General features: G+C 28.0%; 3 protein-coding genes across 7 annotated transcripts; 2 read left to right on the forward strand and 1 right to left on the reverse strand.

Annotated features, from left to right (window-relative positions):
- Positions 1–36: 36 nt before the first annotated feature.
- LOC132948631 (ATP-dependent RNA helicase DDX19B-like) lies at positions 37–9,521 on the forward strand. Of its 3 annotated transcripts, none has more exons than XM_061019184.1 (10): positions 37–138; positions 208–381; positions 476–699; positions 954–1,046; positions 1,249–1,351; positions 1,421–1,535; positions 1,601–1,778; positions 1,838–2,075; positions 8,285–8,447; positions 8,507–9,521. In XM_061019184.1, the coding sequence occupies exons 2-10, from the start codon at positions 361–363 to the stop codon at positions 8,764–8,766; spliced, it is 1,395 nt and encodes a 464-aa protein (XP_060875167.1). In that variant the 5' UTR covers positions 37–138; positions 208–360; the 3' UTR covers positions 8,767–9,521. The 3 variants fall into 3 exon arrangements, with proteins under 3 accessions (XP_060875167.1, XP_060875168.1, XP_060875166.1); XM_061019185.1 differs by having other exon boundaries at positions 63–80; XM_061019183.1 differs by having other exon boundaries at positions 87–381.
- Positions 4,120–7,357, reverse strand: LOC132948630 (geranylgeranyl transferase type-2 subunit alpha-like). The gene is made up of 2 exons (XM_061019182.1): positions 6,290–7,357; positions 4,120–6,017 (listed from the first exon to the last, which is right to left on the reverse strand). Exon 2 carries the CDS (start codon positions 5,999–6,001, stop codon positions 4,448–4,450), a length of 1,554 nt encoding a protein of 517 aa, XP_060875165.1. The 5' UTR covers positions 6,002–6,017; positions 6,290–7,357; the 3' UTR covers positions 4,120–4,447.
- Positions 9,522–16,612: 7,091 nt separating the features above from the next.
- On the forward strand, positions 16,613–21,904 carry LOC132948829 (uncharacterized). Of its 3 annotated transcripts, none has more exons than XM_061019485.1 (4): positions 16,613–16,900; positions 18,304–18,515; positions 19,634–19,864; positions 21,021–21,904. In XM_061019485.1, exons 2-4 carry the CDS (start codon positions 18,307–18,309, stop codon positions 21,175–21,177), a joined length of 597 nt encoding a protein of 198 aa, XP_060875468.1. In that variant the 5' UTR covers positions 16,613–16,900; positions 18,304–18,306; the 3' UTR covers positions 21,178–21,904. The 3 variants fall into 3 exon arrangements, with proteins under 3 accessions (XP_060875468.1, XP_060875469.1, XP_060875470.1); XM_061019486.1 differs by having other exon boundaries at positions 16,613–16,890; XM_061019487.1 differs by lacking the exon at positions 16,613–16,900 and adding an exon at positions 17,818–18,204.
- The last annotated feature ends 722 nt before the right edge of the window (positions 21,905–22,626 follow it).

Consider the following 22,626-nt stretch of genomic DNA (forward strand, 5'->3'; position numbering starts at 1 on the left):
TCGGCGGTTTGATAACAGCAAAACAAAGATTGTATAATTTATTTCATGTTTTCATGTCGGTTGAAGATTTTAGAAAATTGGTACATATCTCTATTCTCTGCTAAATATAATAATATATGATAATACATTATACATTCGGTAATCGATACAAGCAATAACACTGAAATCGAAATTCAAATTCACTTTCTAGTTTTGACTTCTTAACAGGTATACGACCAGTAGGTGACTGTAAGACTGTAAGTCTCAAGTCATGAGCGATACGCTATAATTCACAGTCATTCCGTTTGCGTAATCGAAGTTTCCTATACTCACAGATACTCATCCTAGGTTTACCACTATTATTTTTTAGTATTTTTAATCATGGAATCAATCACCAAAAACGTAAGTACAGGCTTTTATTTGTTCTAAAGCGACATTTCATTTAAATTATGAAAATTGTATACACCTTTTAAAAAAAAAAAATTCTTGTACACAGTTTAATAATGCACACCTGGGTGACAAAGACTCAAATGATCCAACTGCGGAAACTCAAAGCAACACTTCTACCGAAGATGACAAAGAATTGCCAGCGTCTGAAAAATCTTTATTGCAGAAAATTGTACGTACTGGTCTTATAACATCTAAACATGACATTGAGGTGCAAAGACGGGACCCAAAATCACCATTATATTCAATCAAATCATTTGAGTTACTTAAACTGTAAGATTTCCAAAATTTAACTACACTAAAAACTCGATTAACCGTCACTGTTGGGACTGAGACTATTTCGGTTAGTAGAAAATCAGCCTTAAATGTATATATTTTACGGAGAAGTAAGACCTGTGTTGTATAGGCTGTTTTTTGAACGATGACGGTTAAACGTGTTTCTTCTGTATTTTAATATAAATAAAGATTATATTAAAAATATTTATTATGTATGCCATTGTTGGGTTTTTGTTTTCATTATTTTTTAGTCATCCAAATTTGCTTAAAGGAGTTTATGAAATGGGTTATAATGCACCGTCAAAGATACAAGAGACTGCATTGCCTTTACTCTTGGCCAATCCGTAAGTCTATATATCTTAAAAATATTGCACACAACATAAACTCAAACCACTGTTAGACAACTAAATTGTCTTTGTTTATATCAATATTTTAATCTAAATTTGATTTAATTGATATTTTAGTTTATCTAACTATTAACTAATATATATTTTTGGGTTTTGTTATTCACAGAGACTAAAATATATAATTTATTGCACATTATAGGCCTCAAAATTTGATTGCTCAGTCACAGTCAGGTACTGGAAAAACAGCAGCATTTGTTTTGGCTATGTTAAGTAGAGTTGATCCGGATTTGCATTATCCACAGGTAATTTAGACTAAATTCTTTTGCAAATAGTGTGTTTAGTTATTTAATTCTTTCCAAATGTTCGTGTAGGTAGTTTGTTTGTCTCCCACGTATGAATTGGCTATTCAAACGGGGGAAGTAGCAGCAAAAATGTCTACCTACTGTCCAAACATTAGGTTAAGGTATGCTGTTCGCGGTGAAGATGGTTTGTATTTTTGTGTATAGTTTCTTAATTGTTAAGACAGTATTATATATATTATTAATTTTTAGTTGATAAAGGTTCCAAAATAGAGGAACAAATAATTGTGGGTACACCTGGAAAAGTTTTGGATTGGGCAACAAAGTACAAATTTTTTAACCCAAAACATATTAAAGTATTTGTGTTAGATGAAGCTGATATTATGGTTGACACCCAAGGTCATCAAGATCAAAGTTTCCGCATTAGAAAGTAAAACTTCTTCTAACCAACATTTTTATTTAAATTAAAAATTTTAATTTCATGTAAAGGTTACTACCAGAAACATGTCAAATGATGTTTTTTTCGGCAACATATACAGAAGATGTTATGAGGTTTGCCAATGCTATTGCTCCTATGTCTGTCATCATAAGATTAAAACGTGAGGAAGAGACATTAGATAATATCAGACAATATTATGTTAACTGCAACAATAAAGAAGATAAATACAATGCATTAGTTAATATTTATGGAGGAGTGACTATTGGACAGGCTATGATCTTTTGTCAGGTAATTAAAGCAAAATATTAATATAAGTTAATAACCGTTTTTCATTGTGCATTGGTGATTATGTTGTATCTAAGCATTTATTTATTGATCATAAAGAAAAATTGAATAATTTAAATTTATAAAGGATATAAATTTAATTATCTGTTATTATTAGCCACTTTCTAAAATTTATTTTGAATGAATTATTATTATTATTATTATTATTATTATTTATCAAACCTATTTTGTTTTACGTTTTTTAATATTTTTTTTAAATATTTCATTTCTTATTTTTTAATCTATTTAGTCAGTACTCATCTAATTTAAAACAATTAAGTAAGTTACATATTTTGCATCTAATAATTTTTATCTTTATTACATTCAAGACCGCTGATGTGTTGACACACCACTGCTCATTCAATATGTTTAGTCAATGATGATTATTGTTAAATCCTACTGACACGTTTATGCATCAATGGCCCACAAAATCAACCAATCAATATATTTCTTTTTATATTTATTTTACCTTGATGGCTACCTTAAATTTCTATAAGTTTCAATTAAATGTACATTTATAGAATGATTTTGAAATGAGATAGAACTTAACTTAAAAGGTGGCATTTTGGAACAAATTAGTTATGAAACGTTAATATGATACCTGCAGAGTTAAATAATATGTTTATTTAAGGGAATTCGATATCGTGATTTTCTGTTTTTGTCTAACACGCGTGACATAGTATGTTAGACGTGTTTTTTGCTAAACACACCAATTGATCTAATGATAAGAATTCTGAAAACAGATTTGAATTTGTCGTCAAGTCAAAATTGACTTTCCCACATTTTTGATATTATCCCCCCAATTCCTAAAAATGTCAAAATAAAAAAGAGTATTTAAAAAATTTGTATTTTTATTTTTGGAGAAGTTAAAATCAAAAAATCAAAAATGTGGGAAAGTTGATTTCAAGTAGACTTGACGACAAATTCAAATCTGTTTTTAGAATTCTTATTGCTTCATTAGATCAATTGGTATGTTTGGCAAAAAAACACGTCTAAAATACTATGACGCGTGTGTGTTAGACAAAAACAGAAAATCACTGTATCAAATTACCTTAAGGTAATTGCAAATGAACAATTAATTCAACCAATATGTACCAATCTTTTGTCAATCGTACCAATGGACTTGTTAACGCGATAAGACTTCTGAAAACTGATTTCAATTCGTTAATATGTTTGAATATTTAAAATTTACAAAAATGTATGTCTACTAGAGATATCGACCCTGTCACATTCTAAGATATTTAATTTAATTTTCAAATAATTAACATTTAAATTTTTAAATATTCAAACAAAATTTATTGATGTTATATGCTAAAAAAGTGGTCTTCTTGATCTCAAGTAGACATATTAACAAATTCAAATCAGTTTTGAGAAATCTTATCGTGTTATCAGGTCCATTGGTAAGATACTAGAATTAACAAAAAGTACTCACAAGTATAGTTGTTGCTTGACATACGTTATTTACCATTCACTCGTGCAACACCAATACGGTGACTTGTACATGTGCTTGTGGGAGCACTCCGCTATTTCTTTTACACAGTCACACACACTAATGATCACTTACTACACATATATATATATATACAAGACCTGCATGCATACATATTGAAAATTGCCTCCTTTTAACTCTTAAAAACTGTCCATTTGTAATTCTTATTAAATCTTTTTATTTTTGACATAAACATCCCTTTTGGCTACCTAAATATGACATATTATATTGTAAGATGCATTTTAGTTTTTATGTTACACTTCTTATTATCACTTAATACAGTAGCATCAATTATTGTTACTATGATGGACTCATAAATAATGTATTACCTACAACATGTTATTTGAAATATTCTGTATTTCAAAAAAATATATTATGATCCAATACCTCTCAACATGGGATATTTAATATTTATTTGTTATCATAATTTTGTATTCGACTAAGTCATTTTTTTTAAAACCCATAAGCCATACTTCAACCTAAAACTTATATTGTCTAATAAATTACAATAATTCAATATTGATAAAAATAAAATAATTTTATTTATAAAATTATAAAGTTTTATATACTTGTATAAACTAATATATTCTAAGATGTTATTCATTGACATAATAAAATTTGGTTAAAAATCTGGGAGGAGCTAGAAATCTCAATTAACTTTATTCATTATGCTTTAGGCATTTTAGGCATCTGCCCAACCCCCAATCCCACAATTTACGCTTATTATGTTAATAAAAATTAGATCATATCATAAATAAGATAAAATAGAAATAATATATAAGCATATAATTTTAATGGCCTTATATGTACTTTGTAGTCGTAAGTCTTATCTAATTATACTTAAAAATCACATTATTTCAATATTAGTAGACTGATTGATACATTGTAATATTTTATCAAGAGCTATTTGTTTTTTATCAAGGATAATTTTTTTAAGTGATTTACATTTTGTTAGCTCTTTGTATGAAATTTCTTGAATTTTATTTTCTCTCAGATCCAAAACTTCTAGATTATTTAGAGCAGGAAAATTATCCAAGTTTGCCAGTTTACAATTCTTCAGTGATAAATGTTCACACATAATTAAATATTTTAAATGATTTAAATTGCTGTGGGATAAATCATTATCGCTCAAATCAATATTTTTGTTAAATAGAAACATGTGCATATGATAAAATGCTGTTAATCCATATCCTTTCAAATTAACACTATCCATATTATTGTTATTATTGTTAGAAATCCAATGTTCAATTTGGTAACGGCTTTCGAGGTCATGATAATAATTTTTCCTTTTTGTATCTAATTCTTTTAATAATTTAATGTTTCTAAGACAATTTTTAAAATAATTATTCGGTTTTAATGTGTAAAGAAGTAACACATAAGTTAGTAAAGCCCATTTGCTTTCTGGCTCCATATCCAACAGTTGACGTAAACTGTCCAGTTGTCCATTTAAAACAAGTCGAAGCTGTTCACTAATATTAAGATTAAAAATATTTTGTTGAACATTATCTATTGAAAGATTATCTATTACTTGGTTTACTTCATCAATAATCTGTATTTTGGTACTGTCGACATTGTCTAGTTTTTTATACCAAATTTTTGTATCACATTGTTCCCAATTTGTTTCTCCTAATCCAACAATTTTATAATTATTTGGTAATTTTCTGTTTAGTATGAGATAAATTTCATTTTTTATTTGAGAAACTTTGTATATAAATTTGGATGGTTCTAGTTTTCCTATAAGCCATCGCTGATATATCCATGCACTTTGGTCTGAAGGATCAGTAAATGCTGCACTTTCCACCAATGATAATTCTGAAATTTTGGTAGATTCTTCATCTTTTCCTGCAGCACTAAAAAGTTTTGATCGATAATGCCATGCAGAATAATTTGAAAAATTTGACTCAATCATTTCCATAGTAAATTTCAATTCATTTTCATTTGGTTCTTGACACTTAGATGCAACAATTTGTCGATAATCCCAGCAATGAAAATTTCGTTCATCTATTTTCAAATACTTTGTACATAGTTGCAATTCTCTATTCCAATCTGGATTAGGATCTACATTATCAAGTAGCCAATTTCGGTGATACCATGCTGAATAAGATTTTGGATTTACTTGTAAACATTTTTCAGTTAAATAAAGTTCATCATTAATTATTTCTTCAGATGGTTTCAAATGTAGTAATATTTCTTTTCTATAATTCCATATAGTAACAATATCAGGATTAGATCGTAATAGTCCTTCAGATGATTTCAATGCTAAAACATCATATTCATTACGAGATCGGCGCTCAAATACATCATTGATAGTATTTCGATATAATTGAAGTTTTTTTTCTTTTTCTCGATCTGCAGCGGCTTTTTGTGCTTCAGTTGTACGTACTTTTAGTCTGTTATGCATATTTTATAAAATTAACCTAAAAATTAAAATAATAAATTTCATTATATACACATCATATTATGTTGTTCTTATATTATAATAATACCTAACAACAATTAATTATATTTGTTAAATTTAAATTTTAAAATGTTTGATGTGATAATTATTAAAATATACACTTAAGTTACATAAAATAAATAAGTAACACGGCATAAAATAATTTACAATAGGTAGGTGACGTCAATTGAAGTATACAGTATACCTAATGTAGTTTCATACTAAAACATAAATACAATGAACAAATCTCACCTTAAAAAAATATTCACTAATAAATGTTAAGTTTTTAGAAAAAACAAATATTGTTCAATACATAATTATTTTACTAATAACTACTTATAATATCCAAAATAATGATATTGTAATTTATACTACTCAGTGATAAGAAAAAGATAAATTTCAGTGTTGCCATTTTGTCAGAAGTTATACGGTATAAAAAATATATTATTGTATATAACATTTTTATAACATTTATTTAAAAATTGACATCACACTTGTAAGTTGTAAGTAGAAAATTGACAGTTTTACGGCCGTTTGTTTTTACAATGTCCGGTAAAGTGTCGGAAACGCTAACAGACTGATAACAGATTTTATTACCAACAGAATTCGGCCGGTTAAGTGTCGGGTTAACTTTAACCGGAGATTGTAAGCATGACCCTTAGATGTATTTCTTGAAAACAAATTTAAATTTTATTTTGCTTCCAATGATATAAGTTTCAAATTAAACATACATTTTTGAATTTTTGATAATAATAAATTGTTAATTAAAAAAAAAAAATAAAGCTAGAATCACTCACAAGAAATCTGTTAAGACCTTTTATAAAGTTTTAAAATTTGTAATTTGATCAATTTATATTCTATATACCATGAAGATTAGGAATAAGAAGACCTAACAAAAAGAGAACTGTTATTCTGCCACCAGGATCACATTCTTCCTGGTTAATAGTAGGGCTACGTTTTACCATAAACTATATAGTATAATTGGGATTATATAATATTTTCTATTTGGTTTTTCGAATTATATATGATTTATTATTTCTTATGAAAAACTAATAAAAACATCTATTATAATCCTTATTATACTATACAGGGTGTAACAGAAAACCCTGACGAACTAAGATAATAAATTGATACTAATTAAACAAATGAGAACAATTATATGGATAATAAATAATTTAAGAAATATACTTGTTAGTTAAAAAAATTATTTTGAAAATGTTATCATGTTTTATATTAATATTTATATAGGTAGATATATACTCCAAAGAAATATCGATTTTAAAACTTAGAAATAAACTTCTAGGCTTACCCAAATAAACGTTTTTACCATCAAAATTTGTCCAAAAATTAGATTTAAAAATTTGCTATTTTTAATTTTTCCAAAAATAATGTAATAATTTTAGTATCAAAAAATAAATTAATGTTTATATTGTACTTTTAGTGTACGCATCTATAAATATATACATAAAAGTTTCAATATTGATTAGAACCAAAGTTATTTCATTTGTCGCGTCTTTCTATTACATCTTGTGGCTTGTATACTATGATACAACTTAGCCCTCATATCAAATGACCCACTGCTGGTGGCAAAATAACCTTGAGCTTTTGGTTAGCTGATTTTGTAAACTTAAGTTTGGTCTCCTTAATTCTAATCTTGCTATAAACATTGTTGATAGTATTATTTTTGTTATTGGCAACTTTGAATTTAGTCCTTTTTAAATAAAGTAATATGCTGTATAACGTTGTACCTATATAAATACTAGTCGTTTAACCAGGCCCGTCGCTAGGGTACAAAATAGTTATGCACTGCTTTAGAGCGGCCTTTTAATTTTTTTAAAGAAATTGAAGCCGTAAAGTTGAATATAATTTTTGCTTTAGAGCAGAAAATATCTAACAACAAACCTGTCTTTTACCAAGATAAATTTTTTTTTATTAATTAATAAAATCAGATGGATGGCAACAGGTATTTTCCTATCACCTCATTTGGTTTCATTGAGCAGGAGTTGTGTTGGTCATGAACAATAACTATTTTATATAATTATTATTATATAAATAATTTATATCTTTAGTAATAAATATTACAGCATGATAATTCATAGTTAGATTATTTAATATAGGAAGTGTCACTACTGGTTAATATAATATTTTAGCCCATATTCTTATTGTTCCCCCAGGGAACCAGATTGTATATTTTATTTAAAAATAAAAAAAAAAAGATTATTTAATAACATTTTGTTTTTGTTTTAGACAAAAAAAATGGCTTTATGGTTAGTTAATCAAATGGCAGAACAAGGACATGCTGTAGCTTTATTATCTGGTGAACTCACAGTCCAACAAAGAATATCTGTTTTGGACCGTTTCCGCGAAGGAAAAGAAAAAGTTCTGGTTACTACAAACGTATTGTCTAGAGGTAATAAGCATCATTATTTTGTTACTTATTTATTTTAAACTTATATTTTATTACTTTAGGTATTGATATTGAGCAAGTCACAATTGTTATTAATTTTGATTTGCCTGTGACAGTCACTCGCGATCCTGATTTTGATACATATTTACACAGAATAGGACGTACTGGTCGTTTTGGTAAAAAAGGTATTGCTATTAACCTTGTAAGTGGTAGTTCGGATCATTTTGTATTGAAACAAATTGAAGAACATTTTTGTAAACCTATTGAATGTTTGAATACCGACAATGCAGATGATATGGAAAAATTAGGAGCCGAAGATTGATTTGTAATAATTATCTGTAATATTTTTCTTTATTATCTTTTATTTTAAATTGTACTATAAATTATGGATCATTTAAACCTGTATTAAGAAAGTGATGTTAACTTGATAAATATTTAGTGATTTTTTGCTCAAAACATGCTTTACGGACCACTAAACGACGCTAAAGACCACTAAGAGGTCTGATTTGATTAATTTTTTTTTTCGTTGGAAAGGGGATATTTTTTTACAGGGTGCATTGGACTTTGATTTTTAATTTTGTTGCTTAAAACAATTATAATAAAAATAACAAAATCTTGTGAAAATTGGTCATATTAAAAATCGTATTATATGGTTTAGAAATAGAATTTTTAAAATCCAAGTCCAATGCAACCTGTAAGAAGTGTTTCTCTTTAAAAAATAAAAATTTCAAAATCAGATCACTTTACGTGGCGTGAGAGTTTTTCCTGTAAGGCATGTTTTTGAGCAAAAAAACAGGTCACGTGCAGGCCCCTTAATTAAAATTCAGATTCAAAATCTTTTCAACAAAAGTTGTTTTTATACTAATTTTTAAATAAAAATAAAAATAATTTATCATTATAAGTAAACATTTTTATATTAAATACTTAAGTATTTTTATTTTTAAGTTTTGTGACATCTAAATTTTTACATTTTGATAAAATAAATAAATTTAGATTCATTTAATTTGAATGAACAAATGATAGGTATAATATTTAAATCAACTGCTTGAAAATAAAAAAAAAATATTTACTCATTTATATTATTTATGGATTATTTTTATACCATTGTTTGCTCAACACGTTCGCTGCTAAAATGCCAATTGGCGTCATGTTCAACAAGATTGTTATTCAATGCACTACAATTTGGTCAGCGTTACGACTAAACTTTTTGTTTTTTGTCAGCATCTTCTATAAGCATTGTTTCATAAACAAGTGCTTACAGTTCACTGATATTTTAATTTTTCAATTTCTGGGATTTTTTTTAAAACTAATTTTTTCAACGTCACGACAACGTTTACAAAAATTCTAACGATATTCCACAATAGGCATGAATTCATAGAACAGACATTTTGTAATTTTTACCTGTTTAATACCTATACGGTGTTTTGTAAAGTGCATTTATATTTTGCTGTCTAGTCTTATAATTTATTGACTATCGTGGATAACTAATATTAGAGTCCATATTTAGTCTTGGTTAAAAGTATATATTATGCAGGTAAGTTTACTAACTTTTTATAACTTTTTTAAAAAAATTGGTAGGTAGGTAACTGATAATACATCTGATTTTAAATTTGTTGAGTTAGACTTGCAACACGTTATGAACACTTTTATTAGTGATAATATAAAATAAAAATGAAATCTAGAGTAAAAAAAATTATTTTGTTTTTATTATTATTTATGTTGGCAAAGCTCCACCATGTTACTTTTTAATAAAATGTATGGTGGGGCTCCAGTCCCCCTCCCCCACCACAAATGTTTGGACTAGTTGCGTCATTGGCCACATATAAACTACGTACTTCAAAAATGGATTTTACTAGCAGTGCCGCAACTAGAATTATTGAGCCCTAGGACAAAAGATTATTTAGGGGCCACTATCTAGCACCACTGAACCAGGGTTTAAATTAGTCAACAAATTTATTGGTGTCAGTTAGATAAAATTCAACAAACAAACATAACCTTTATCAAAAAGTTTTTCATACATATTTTAGTAAAGAACTGCACTTCTTAATATTTGTCATATTAATTTATTATAAATAAAAACACATGCAAGAATAAGTTCATTAGAATATATTAGAATAAAGTAATACATTTTCCGTTTTTGTTCTATATTGAGTATAGCAATGTTTGAAAGTCCATTTTGACCACATGAATTTCTTAAATAACTTTTTATGATTTTTAATTTTGAGAATGATCTTTTAGCTGTTGCTACTGTAACTGTCCGTATTAAAAATATTGTACAAGCTATAAACGATAATAATAAATCAATGACGGACTACAATTTTTAGTCCGCGTCATCAATATTTTAATATAATCAATTTATCAATATAAAAATTAAAAATTGTGAAAATTATAAATAGGGATCACAAAATAGCAATGGGGGGGGGGCATTGCTTCAGCTGCCCGGGTGGATGCTGCGGCACTGTTTACTAGGTACCTATCTCGAATTTATATATAATACTATAATATCAAGATTATCCAGTATTAATTATTCACGAAAATAATTTATGTAAATATTAGATAGATTCTTCATTTTTAGTGCAAGTGTAAGTAACCTAACCTAACCTGGTTGCCGCCAGCCGGTAGGTACCTACCTACCTAAAGCTACATATAACTAAGGTACTTTTACTATATTGACGTGACATAAAAAGGCTTTTTTATACTTATCAAGATTATCTAGTAAAAATTAATTATAATTTGGTATTTACGAAAATAATTTCTGTATATTTGTATATTTCTATCAATAGTTTTAGAGCAACTGCAATGACTAATTTTTTTTTGTTTATCAAGTTTTGTCTTCACGTACAAGACTCGAATCGGCAAAAAATAAGTAGTTCCATGGAGGAGATGTTGTACAAGCCAAACATTCTACAAATATATAATTACCCGCACTATTATGATTATTAATAATTAATTACCAGTGTCTTGCACACTAGAAAATAATAAATATTAATAATCCATTAAGGACGTTGCACCCGAATGTGTCTCTCCGTCTTAAGGCCCCCGCAAACCCTATTAATTTTTCATCAAAACAACCTTAGCGACTGACAAAAATTAAAGTACTTCTAGGGGTTCGATTTAAAAAATGTAAAGATGTTTTACTTGGTCAACAAGTCTACTTTGCATTGGTCGGAGCATATTTTTTATATTTTAGATATTTAAATATTTTTGAATATATTCAATATTAAAAATTTAAAAATTTATAAAATTTAAAATATTTATTCTCGTCAAGAATTTTCTAAAATTGAAAAAGTGCTCCAACACAAACATCTTTACATTTTTTAAATCGAACCTCTATAATTACCTTAATTTTTGTCAGTGCGACGGCTATTTCATGGTTTTGAATATTAATTTGATCTAATGACTTTAAATGACTTGTGCATGTGCGTGCGTGCGACCATAAACCAGATAAGAAATAACAATGAATTGTAAATTGATGCGGTTCGCGGGTGATGTCAGGGGAGTATACACACACAAACAGTGGCGAGCTGAAGCGCTTAATTTTGACGCAGTTCCATCAACTTTTCGAAGGGGGTAGACGGTTAATGCCACCTCGTGACTGTGGCGCAGAATTACATGCTAAAGCCTCTTGACCTCTTGGCTCTTTTGATCACATTTTATTTACATCATAATTTTGTTATAAGTAAAAACAGGATGGCGGTGGTCGCAGGAACGAAATAATTACCTAAACGCAACTCCTTAAAAATGACACATTTGCAGGGGCCTTGAGGACGTCACACCCGCATGTGTCGTCCTCGTCTTACAAATGTACAACATAGCAAAAACTGTTTTGCGTGGGACAACTTTTCTCGCACCATATTTGCTGTAGAACTACCAAATTTTCGCAACACGTAAATAAGAACTTTATCTGTGCAACAGCGTGGATAGCAGTATCCAATCATCGTTTATAAGCAAATTAAAAAACCAAAAAAAACCAAATGTTTAGAAGCAAATAACTTTTATTGTATTTATGTCATCTAAAATATAGGCACGCTGTTGCATAGATAATGTTCTACCCTATATGTTCAGCAATTTTGGAGCCACTACTACAAACACAGAAAGATAAAAGTCGTCCCGCGCAAAACAGTTTTTGCTATGTTGTACATTTGTAAGAAGGAGACACAACGTGTGGCGTCCTCTTAATGTGCAACATAGCAAAAACTGTTTTGCGCGGGAAAGAATTTAGAACGTTACAGTCATAACTAAGAAACGAAATTTTCACCACACAAAAAGGAGAACTTTGGCTGTGCAATATCGTTTTTATTTTTTCGTTATCGGAACTTAAAAATAAGTTATTTTGAAAAGTTTGAAAAACACAAATAATAATTGATTTAGAAACAATAATAACTTTTTTCGTAAAAGTGATATCAACAAAATAAAAAACGATATTGCGCAGCCACAGTTCTTTATATGTGGCGAAAATTTCGTTTCTTAGTTATGCTTATGAATGTAGCCTTCTCAGTTCTTTCCCGCGCCAAAACGTTTTTGCTATGCCGTACGTGTGTATGACGGAGACAACATGTGCGGGTGCGACGTCCTCTTAATATAACATGTAGGTTAGGTTAGGTAACCTAACCTAACCTAATAAGACGTATAGGTGGGTATCGTAGGTCCGTACTTGAACCATATACAATCACCGAATATTACTGCAGTTCAAATGCGCCATTAGGGGGGCTTGGGGAGGGCTCAGCAAAAACGCATTCATGCGGGCATATAAGTTAGGTTCGAGTTTGTTAAACGAATGTATTCTTCATATAATAAATATTCAATGTGTTAAAAATATATGTTTGAATTTTTGTCTTTTATTATGAGGTTTTAATTTTTATAATTTAATTTATTATTTTGACGAGAAACTTATGATGTTTCTAATTATTAATATTTATATTTATACTGTTTAGGTATACCTACTATTCGTTTAATTTTATATGCATTTAATATTTTAATATGATCAATATGACGTGTCGTCTGTAATACAAGGTGAGGCGCGTACATTGTAATCATTATCCTAGTTGAAGGATTAAGGTTCAGGGGTTCTCAAAAAATATCTCAAATAATTTATTAATTTTGTTTGGCGAAAATCGGAATATAACGTTTGGCGGAATGGTGATAACGGACGAGGGTCATTTTAGCGGAAGACGGAAACCCCCAGCTCAGTCCCCAATTTTATCCCCCTCCAGTATTTTAGTTTATAATATCAATTATCATGGTCTGTGATGTTGATTCAATCCTCGTCCGCCCTAAAAATGTTTTTCCAAGTATAGAACATATTCTAATTTTTGTTAATTATAAAACTGATCGAAAATTACAATACGATCTGACACACGACCATAAAGATATCTATATGGCCGTGATCTGATATGACTACAATACAATATGAGGAACATTGAAGCCATGTTAAATTATTATTTTATGTATTAAGTAAACACTAACAAAATATATTATTATTTTAATTCAAATGTACCTCGCATTCAAATCTGTTCATTCACTCCCACCAACTAAAGAAACGTAAATATTAAGTTTTGTTATCCTGCACAATTCGAGTTGGCGTACGATTAGCATAACACCAAATAGGATTTTTCCCAAACTTATTACCTACTATAAACGTAAGAATGTTGATATGTTATTGTACAATATAGGTAGGTACTAGGTAATAATTAAACTTAGAATAACTATTCAAACAAAAAACAATTAATGTATTATCAAAAGATTTTATTTTTGTTAAAAGTTGTTTGTACAAATCTCGAACCTATCCAATGTACCAGATACTGAGGTATACCTACTAAATAGTGTGCCGGTTACAATTTAGCACGATGCAGAGAAGATCTTCTGTGCAATTTACATTGTGATTTCTGAACATATGTGTCATACCGGTTTAGAAATCCGCACACATGAAAAACAAAACAAGGTCGTTGTCGAATTGTGAGATTTCCGGTCTAAGAAGTAGTTTTTAAAGTGGGGAAAAATCGTAGGGGAACCTATAGACACTAAAAACATAAAAGCGCCCTTGGAATTATTATTATTTTTTTTCATAAATCATTTTTGAACCATAAATAGGTTCAATAACCTTCTTACCTTTTTATTATTTTTAAATAACTACCTATGTAGTTTTAAAGGAACAAAGTATTTACAATATGTGCAGATATTTGTACAATAATTTATTGTCAATATAAGCAGAAATTATTTACTAGATAGTATATAATATTATATATACCTATCTGTGAGTATAACAGATATTAAACTGACATCATGATCGCAAGTAGGGGAATGACCCTTTTAGTAATAAGCTATATCGGCCATATACCTTGATTCTTGACTCTAGATTCTTCTGTCTTCATAAAAAATTTTAGGTATATAAACTATAGTATATAAATAATATACAATATTCTTCTTAAATCATAATCAATATCTGAAAATAATAATTCTATATAATTGATAACCAAACAAATAAAATATTATTGATCGTATATTTTTATGTAGGTACTTATATGTACCTAAACCTAAGTTGTAAATTTTCATAAATAAATAATAATGCATATACCTACTGTTATATTTTATATTCATGTGATAAAAATCAAATATATACAATTTAAATGTGTTACTACTTGCGAAAAACTCAGGTGGTAGGTATCTCATCTTTAGCATAATGCTTTCTACCAAACTGATAATTGGTATAGTAGCTACCCACTGTCTCGTTCAAAAATGATAATATTATACATCACAGACAGCCAGGCATGATATTGTTAATGATTATATTATGCAAGGCTGGGCAAGTTAACGATTTTTTTTGAACTCGTTAAGTTAAGTTATTTTAAAATAATAAAGTTGAGTTAAGTTAAAGTTACTCGTATTTTTTTCCGTTAACTCGTTAAGTTAAAAGTTAACTTCAAAAAAAAAAAATAATTACTTAACTTAGTGTAAAGTTAAAATTTGCTATTTTGCAAAAATAAAAAATTCCAGACACAATATAATATAGTTTATTATAGATAGTTTTTCTTTACGCTCAAGAAAATTACTGGGGAAATTTAAAATGATACATCAAAGCAAAAACCCATTCAAAAATGTGCATTATAACTTCGGACGAAAATTAACTTAATTTAGATTTATTGAAATAAAATTAACTTGAAGTTAACACATTAATCTTGAATAAAAGTAACTTATTAAGTTAAAAGTTAATTTGAAAAAAAAAAGTAACGAGTTAATTAACATAATTTTAACTTTTAACTCGTTAATACCCAGCCTTGATATTATTAAACTGATTATAATCAGTATTCAGTATACAAAAATATACCTATAGTTTCAAATGAAGGGAAATCAAACACTCTGTTGAACTCTGACCGAAAAACATAGATCTAAATGAGAAATTATCTAAATAGAAAAAAAAAAATAGGTAGGTAATCCCAATCAACTAAGAATTGGCCACACTAAACTCACACATGAACACCTCAAGGCAAAGAAAGATCCACCCTTATGCCCAAACTACATGCAACACAAACAACAATCAGGCACATCACCGCGTCTACTGCCCAAACTTCAAGGGAGTCAGAAATTAATTTAACATTCAGGACGATTTGAAGCAGTTATTGGTCCATTTTCAAACCACCTAACATAATTTCTTACCTTAAAAAAAAATTGAAATGAACAGCTTGCAATTATAATGTAAAGATGTAAATGTTTATGTAACCTAATATTAGGTATTATATTTAAAATATAATATTATATTAATATAACCTTTGAAGTTGATTCTTAAAATAAAAGAAATAAATAAATATGGTTTCGTATAATACCTGGGATAATAATATAATATTAATATGTACATTTAAACGGTTGTATTATCATTTATGAAACAAAAAATACTTATTGTATTATTTATTTATTTTGTTGTTTTATTATTGTATTATTTGTATGCATATCTTATACAATATTGTATATATTATCCGACCTCCGGATTTCTGGAATTAAAACTACAAATAGTCTGCAAAATTTAGAAGGGGGACTCTGTTCCCCTTCGACCACCCACTCTAATCAATGATATGAAGCAGATCTTAATAATTATACTGTTCAGTGGAGGGGGTACTTTATATATTAGAATCCGAAATACATCGTATTCAGTCATTCTGATTTGAGATAAACAATGTAGTCACAAAGTTACAACATGCAGGCGCACTTTCACGCCCGAAAATAGTGGACAGTTACTATATTATAGAAGTTTTTACGCTAAACTGTTATAGTTGAGTTAGTGTTTTTTCTTTAAATATATTATTATTTAACTTAAATTATATATTATATTATTATTCTGTTTACAATTAATTAAATCTACACTTCTTATCATCGTCATATTGTGTTCGTTGTCGCGATTGAACGGGTGAACGGGCAAGACGCAACACGCAACATACTTATAAATTGCAAAAAGGTAACCTAAGGTATGAATTTTTTAATAACATTTTTAAAAATTATATCATCACAGTAAAGACAGTACTACATTTTACCTGTCTACTGTAATACAGTAATGTCTACTGGTAGCTAATATCATTAATTTAATGACAAAAAAATCTAAGCATTTAAAAATACGATTTTGATAAGTAATTAAGTAGTAGATAGGTAAAATGTTTTTACGCATCGATATCGTTACTTAAAAAATGTCAAAACCAGAATTTGAATAAATAACGATATATAGTTTTGGCATAGAATTTAAGAGCTTGGTGCAGCCAACAACAGCCAACAACAAAATAACTCCTTTCTTCGTGAATTCAATTTTTGACGATATCGTTTTAAAAAATATATTATTTATTTGGGAACAACAATCAGATCGCGCCAATATACAGGTATTTAAGTAGGTATAGTTTTCAATAGAATTGGAGTACCTAATCTTGTATTGAATTTTGGTGCAACAATCAGACAAATCCTACGCCATGACAACAAATATTATCTACATCTATATAGGATGTGCTTTTATAAACCTTGAACTTAAATTTAGTAAAATTTAATTATTGAGAACAAGAATAAATAATTAAACATCCTAAACAATTTCAAAATGTTTTCTAGTTGTTGCACCAAGCTCTTCAAATTGGAGCAATTTAAATGCTGTAGTAAGCTCAAACATAACATAGGTAGGTAGCCAGGTAGGTACATAAACGTAGGCACGTAGCGTGATTAATTTATAAGCTTAAAATATTTCAGGCATACCTCTGACATATTGTATTATTCTAAATATATAACTAGAAAAAAATTTCCTCACCCCACTTCTCTACTTCCTTCAGTAATTTTATTAATTAACACGTTGTTTTACCAGGTCGTTGCTACTAGCTAGCAAAATACCCATACTATTGTATAGCCACATAGGTAGGTAATCTAAAAGGAAAAAAATGTTAATTTACAACAGATGTTTAGATATAGTTATCTCAACAGTATTCATTGTACTCGTAGCTATACGGACAATTTTATCGTTGAAAGTACTAAATGATTAAAAAAATCAAAAATAATTAAAACAATTTCGTTCGAATAAGATATTCCAAGGTCGCGTGCAGGAATATTGACCGTAGGGGGGGGCAAGGTCAAAAGAACATGTCATTTTTATTTTAAAATAAAATTATTAATAAAATTATTAATATAACTATAATCGCGGAAGCCATTGATTTGGTTCGAAAAAACTACACAAATTGGCAATTGCTTGCAATTACTTTTATTTATTGTAAATTCGTCACCTGTTATTTTTCGCATCTACTTGGTATACAAATTTGTTGAGATAGCTGAACGAAATCACTTTTATTTTGTGCAATACCTAACATTTATTTTTGTTAATCCACCTTACATGGTTATATTTTAGAAGATGGTTGGAAAATATTTGTCAAAACTTGAGAGTGGAAACTTCATAGACGAACTAGTGAATAAACCTACTCCGAAATGTTCCTCTTTCTATTGGAATAATTATTATAAATATAAAGTATTTATCCCGACCAAGAATCGCCTTATATATTTCAACATGGAAGAGTACAACGCACGTGACAAAATCAATACGAATTTGGAATTTGGCAAACAGTTAGTATAATATATTAGTGTAACATATTATATTAAGTATTAAGAGCTACGACGTGATACCGCATGTGTTGTCTTCGTCTTACAAGTAGGTAACATAGCAAATTTTACGCTGATTAGAACACGTCATGCTGTAGCTCTATTGGTTTAAAAATTAGAGTGAATAAAATTTAAAGTTAAGATTATTATCTAGGTCCCTACGTAGGTTTTTAATTGATATTATTATTTTTAAGTAAATTATGATCATTTTAAAATGTACAGTTCGAAATGCTGAATTACTGAAATAGGAATGTGCGTTCACGTGACTTTATAATAATTCATATAGAATATAGATGCATTATGTCCTCCGTTAACTCGACGAATACGACGAGTATCTAAGAACGATTTCTACTCGTGAGTTTTGATAATCTGACCATACTTTTTTAAAATCAAATTGCGTCTGAATATGCGATAAATTACAAGCAGTTATGTTCATATTTGTAATCGTCGTAATGAGAACACAGCGTTATAGCCATCACCATAAATTCCGATTAGAATATATTTATTTTTTTTACAACAAAATCATATCAAAGTTCTCTCTAATTACACCATTTTATAATAGATACACATATACCATTCTATATTACTAATATAGTAATATCATTGAGTATAATGTTTATCTCGTACAATACTCAATGCTAGGTCATGTCACTACTGCAGGTTGATATAGCAACTAATTCACATATTCAAAACGACTTTTGTTGTTAACATTTATTTTAATAGGTATAATTAAAAATAATCAAAAACAATTTTTTTGAAAAATAAAACTTTTTGGGCATTGTAAATGTATAAATGAAATGTATTGTTGAAATGCTCATTTACTCGTTTATATTCACGCTTATATAAAAAAACGACAAACCCATGAATAATCTGCCAAACAGTTGTGCAGGAACGGAGTATTCCTTTTTATTGTTTTAAATTTAAAAAGTTAGGTAGGTACCTACAACATCTTGCACCGAGGAGAAGTGAGACGAGTCGAGTAGATAATATACCCATATCTACCTAAAATTATGCCAATTAATATTTTATGCTTTTATACTATTAATATCTCACAATATTTATTTTAATCGTTTTCAATCAAGGTGGAGACTTGCAACAAAAAATGTTTGCTTGGCAGTAGGAAAAAACGAAATAGACAAGAAAATACTTCGTAAAATTAAGGAACTAAAAATATGTTTGTCGAACAAGCGAAGACAACTTCGACTGAAGAATGCAAAAAATGACCAATTTTCCATTCCTCTGGAAAGCTGCAAATACTACGTACTACTAGTCTACGATGTCAAAGACATTGAGCATGTTAATGATAAAGATAGGTACGTAGTGAGTGTATACAAAAGATATATCACATTTAGGCCATAGGCGCAAATCACTCAAAAAAATTTGGCGGGGCTTAAGCACCCAACAAATTTTAGAGGAAACACTCACACTCCTCATAATTTACCAGTTGCATTTGATATATTAATATATTATCTATAATATGAAATAAAATATTTTATATTTAAGTCGGTGTTTTATATAAGACTGTACATTTGTAGGAAAATTCATTCTCTTTAACTTTTTGTAAAACATATAGCTTTCTCAAAACTTATTTTAAATTAAGTACAAACAAACCAAATTTTAAGTTTTTTTAGTCTTTATAGGCCAATTTTTAATTTTTCATATTTTTCACAATTCTCGTCAATTTAAACTTTTTTTACATATTTTATAAATTATTTTTTTATTTTCGTAGACAGATAAAAATATAGTTTTTTTTATACAACTTGATAGATTTGTATACGTTTTATATTTTGAATTTTTAATGCATTTTTCGGGTTTTATCGTGCAATTTATAGTGACTTTGTTTGAGATTTTAAATGCATTTTTTAAAGTTTTTTACAGCATTAAATTCAAAGCTATAATTATAAAATTTTCTGCAAAAAAATTACTTTATTTTTATAAATAAGTAGTTCGATAATATACCAGACCTATACGGGGAAACTTTCATAGCCCTTATGGACAACAAAAGAAATTCGTATTATAGATAATTTCATTAAATAGAATTAAATGAATTTGGTTTTGATTTGGTTTGACTCTCAAAAATATCTTGTTCAATAGAACATTTTGTCAATTGGAAGTTCGTTGTATAATAGAACTATGGAACTAAGTTTCACTGTAATTATACTAGAAATCTTATTACAATGTTCACTTGTTTTTCAGCATATTTATTTAAAATGGTTTGATTATTAAATACTACCTCTATCTATATATCTATCTATATGGATAATTGATAAGCCCAATAGTTCATCTTTTCCCATGATAATGGTACGTGCATAAGATTTTTTATTATTATTAAGGATAATCACGAGATTCTGGGTGCTAGAGTTAAAATTCAGGGTTAGCACCATTACTGCCCCTGTGATTTCCGCCAATGATACACCAGTGGCTATGTTATAATAATGTACATATTCTGACCAGTTTATTTGTTTTTAGATATAAATATGCAACATTTTGTGAACGTATCTGGCTTTCTGATGATGAAGATCAAGAGTTAATCGATTTGTTTGATACCACATTTGAAGTGATTGCGAAACGTTTTTCAAATGATTTAAAACGTAAAGTTTTTTGTTATAATCGCGCAATATATTAATAAAAATTCTAACAGTGCTAATAATACAAAGCATTGTGGGGGGGGGGGGGGGTTACGCATCTCGACTATACTCCATATATTTTCTTGTATTGAAAATATATTCAATAAAATAAAAGCAGTGTTTACTGTTGAATTTAATAATTATTTTAAACAAACCGGTCTATAATAAAATTATAAGTTATAGTTTTTATTATTTTTTCAACATTATATAATCATGTGGTGTAGGAGTTAAATTTTAACAATTATATTCATATTATAATATTAAGTATATAGGTATGCCACGTTTATTATTTTATACAGCGCGACTATTTAACCATTATTGTAAATCGGAAGATAATGAATTTATATTTTATTTATATTATATACTTACTCAAATGTTACTTACATTTTAAATATTTTAATATTATATACCTAATACAATTGTTTAAAAAAAAAATCGAAATTACGCAGACATAGTATAATAAGTTACCTACTTGTATGAAAATATTAAAAAATTAATTACATATTTACATGTCATGAAATGTATTAAATTATAACTACAATATTATAAACTATAATTTAAAAAAAGGTGGGCAAGTGGGTGTCGCTTAAATTTGAATTCAATGATATAATATCATTTTATAAGAAAAACGATTCTGAGCGAAGAGGGCCAGACAGCCTATGATATTACCTACTAAGTATATTTGATGAAATATTGTGAATAAAGTAGTTTATATAATATAACTTATTTACGTGGAACCTTATTTTAAATTTTTAATCCTTAACCATAAAAGTTGAACATTTTATAAATGTTGTCAAAAAACGAACTTTAAATACTTATAAAAAAAATTGGGACAGGATTTTAAATATTTTTCAAATATCATTGTAGCAATATATTAGGAGCCTTGTGTTAAATGTTCAAGCTTATTAACCCAACAAATACAATTTTATTGACATTTATGAAAAAAAAAACTTAAAAACTGGAAATTGAAAAAGTCCTAAAAGTTTAAAACTAATCAAAATATTTTGAAAATTTTATTGTGTATAGAAAATGTTAATATAAAATTAATACCAGTTTAAATTGCATTTATCTACGGTCATTTTTTTAGAGTTAAGACTGTGTAATGTTTAGTAATTTTTTTAAAAAAATATCAACAAATTTGGTGAAGTTTTTTTAATTTGAAAAATTATTTTTTTTTCTATAACAAATTTTTTATTTGTTTTGGGAAATTTTTTTTCAAATTAAAAAAAACCCAAATTCATTCACATTAAAAAAAAAAATATTTCATCAACTCGTTATGAAATAAGCTTTTTGGTGATAAGAAAAATAGATTGTTACCAAAAATCGCCTGGTGAAAATTAAAGAAAATTTTAATATTGAATATCTTAAACAAGTAGTTATTGAAAATGTGTACCCAAATGTATATAAATTTCTAAAAGTTGCTTTCACTATACCCGTGAGTTACGCAA

This window comes from Metopolophium dirhodum, chromosome 7 (genome assembly GCF_019925205.1).
Source record: "Metopolophium dirhodum isolate CAU chromosome 7, ASM1992520v1, whole genome shotgun sequence".
NCBI classification, from domain to species: domain Eukaryota; kingdom Metazoa; phylum Arthropoda; class Insecta; order Hemiptera; family Aphididae; genus Metopolophium; species Metopolophium dirhodum.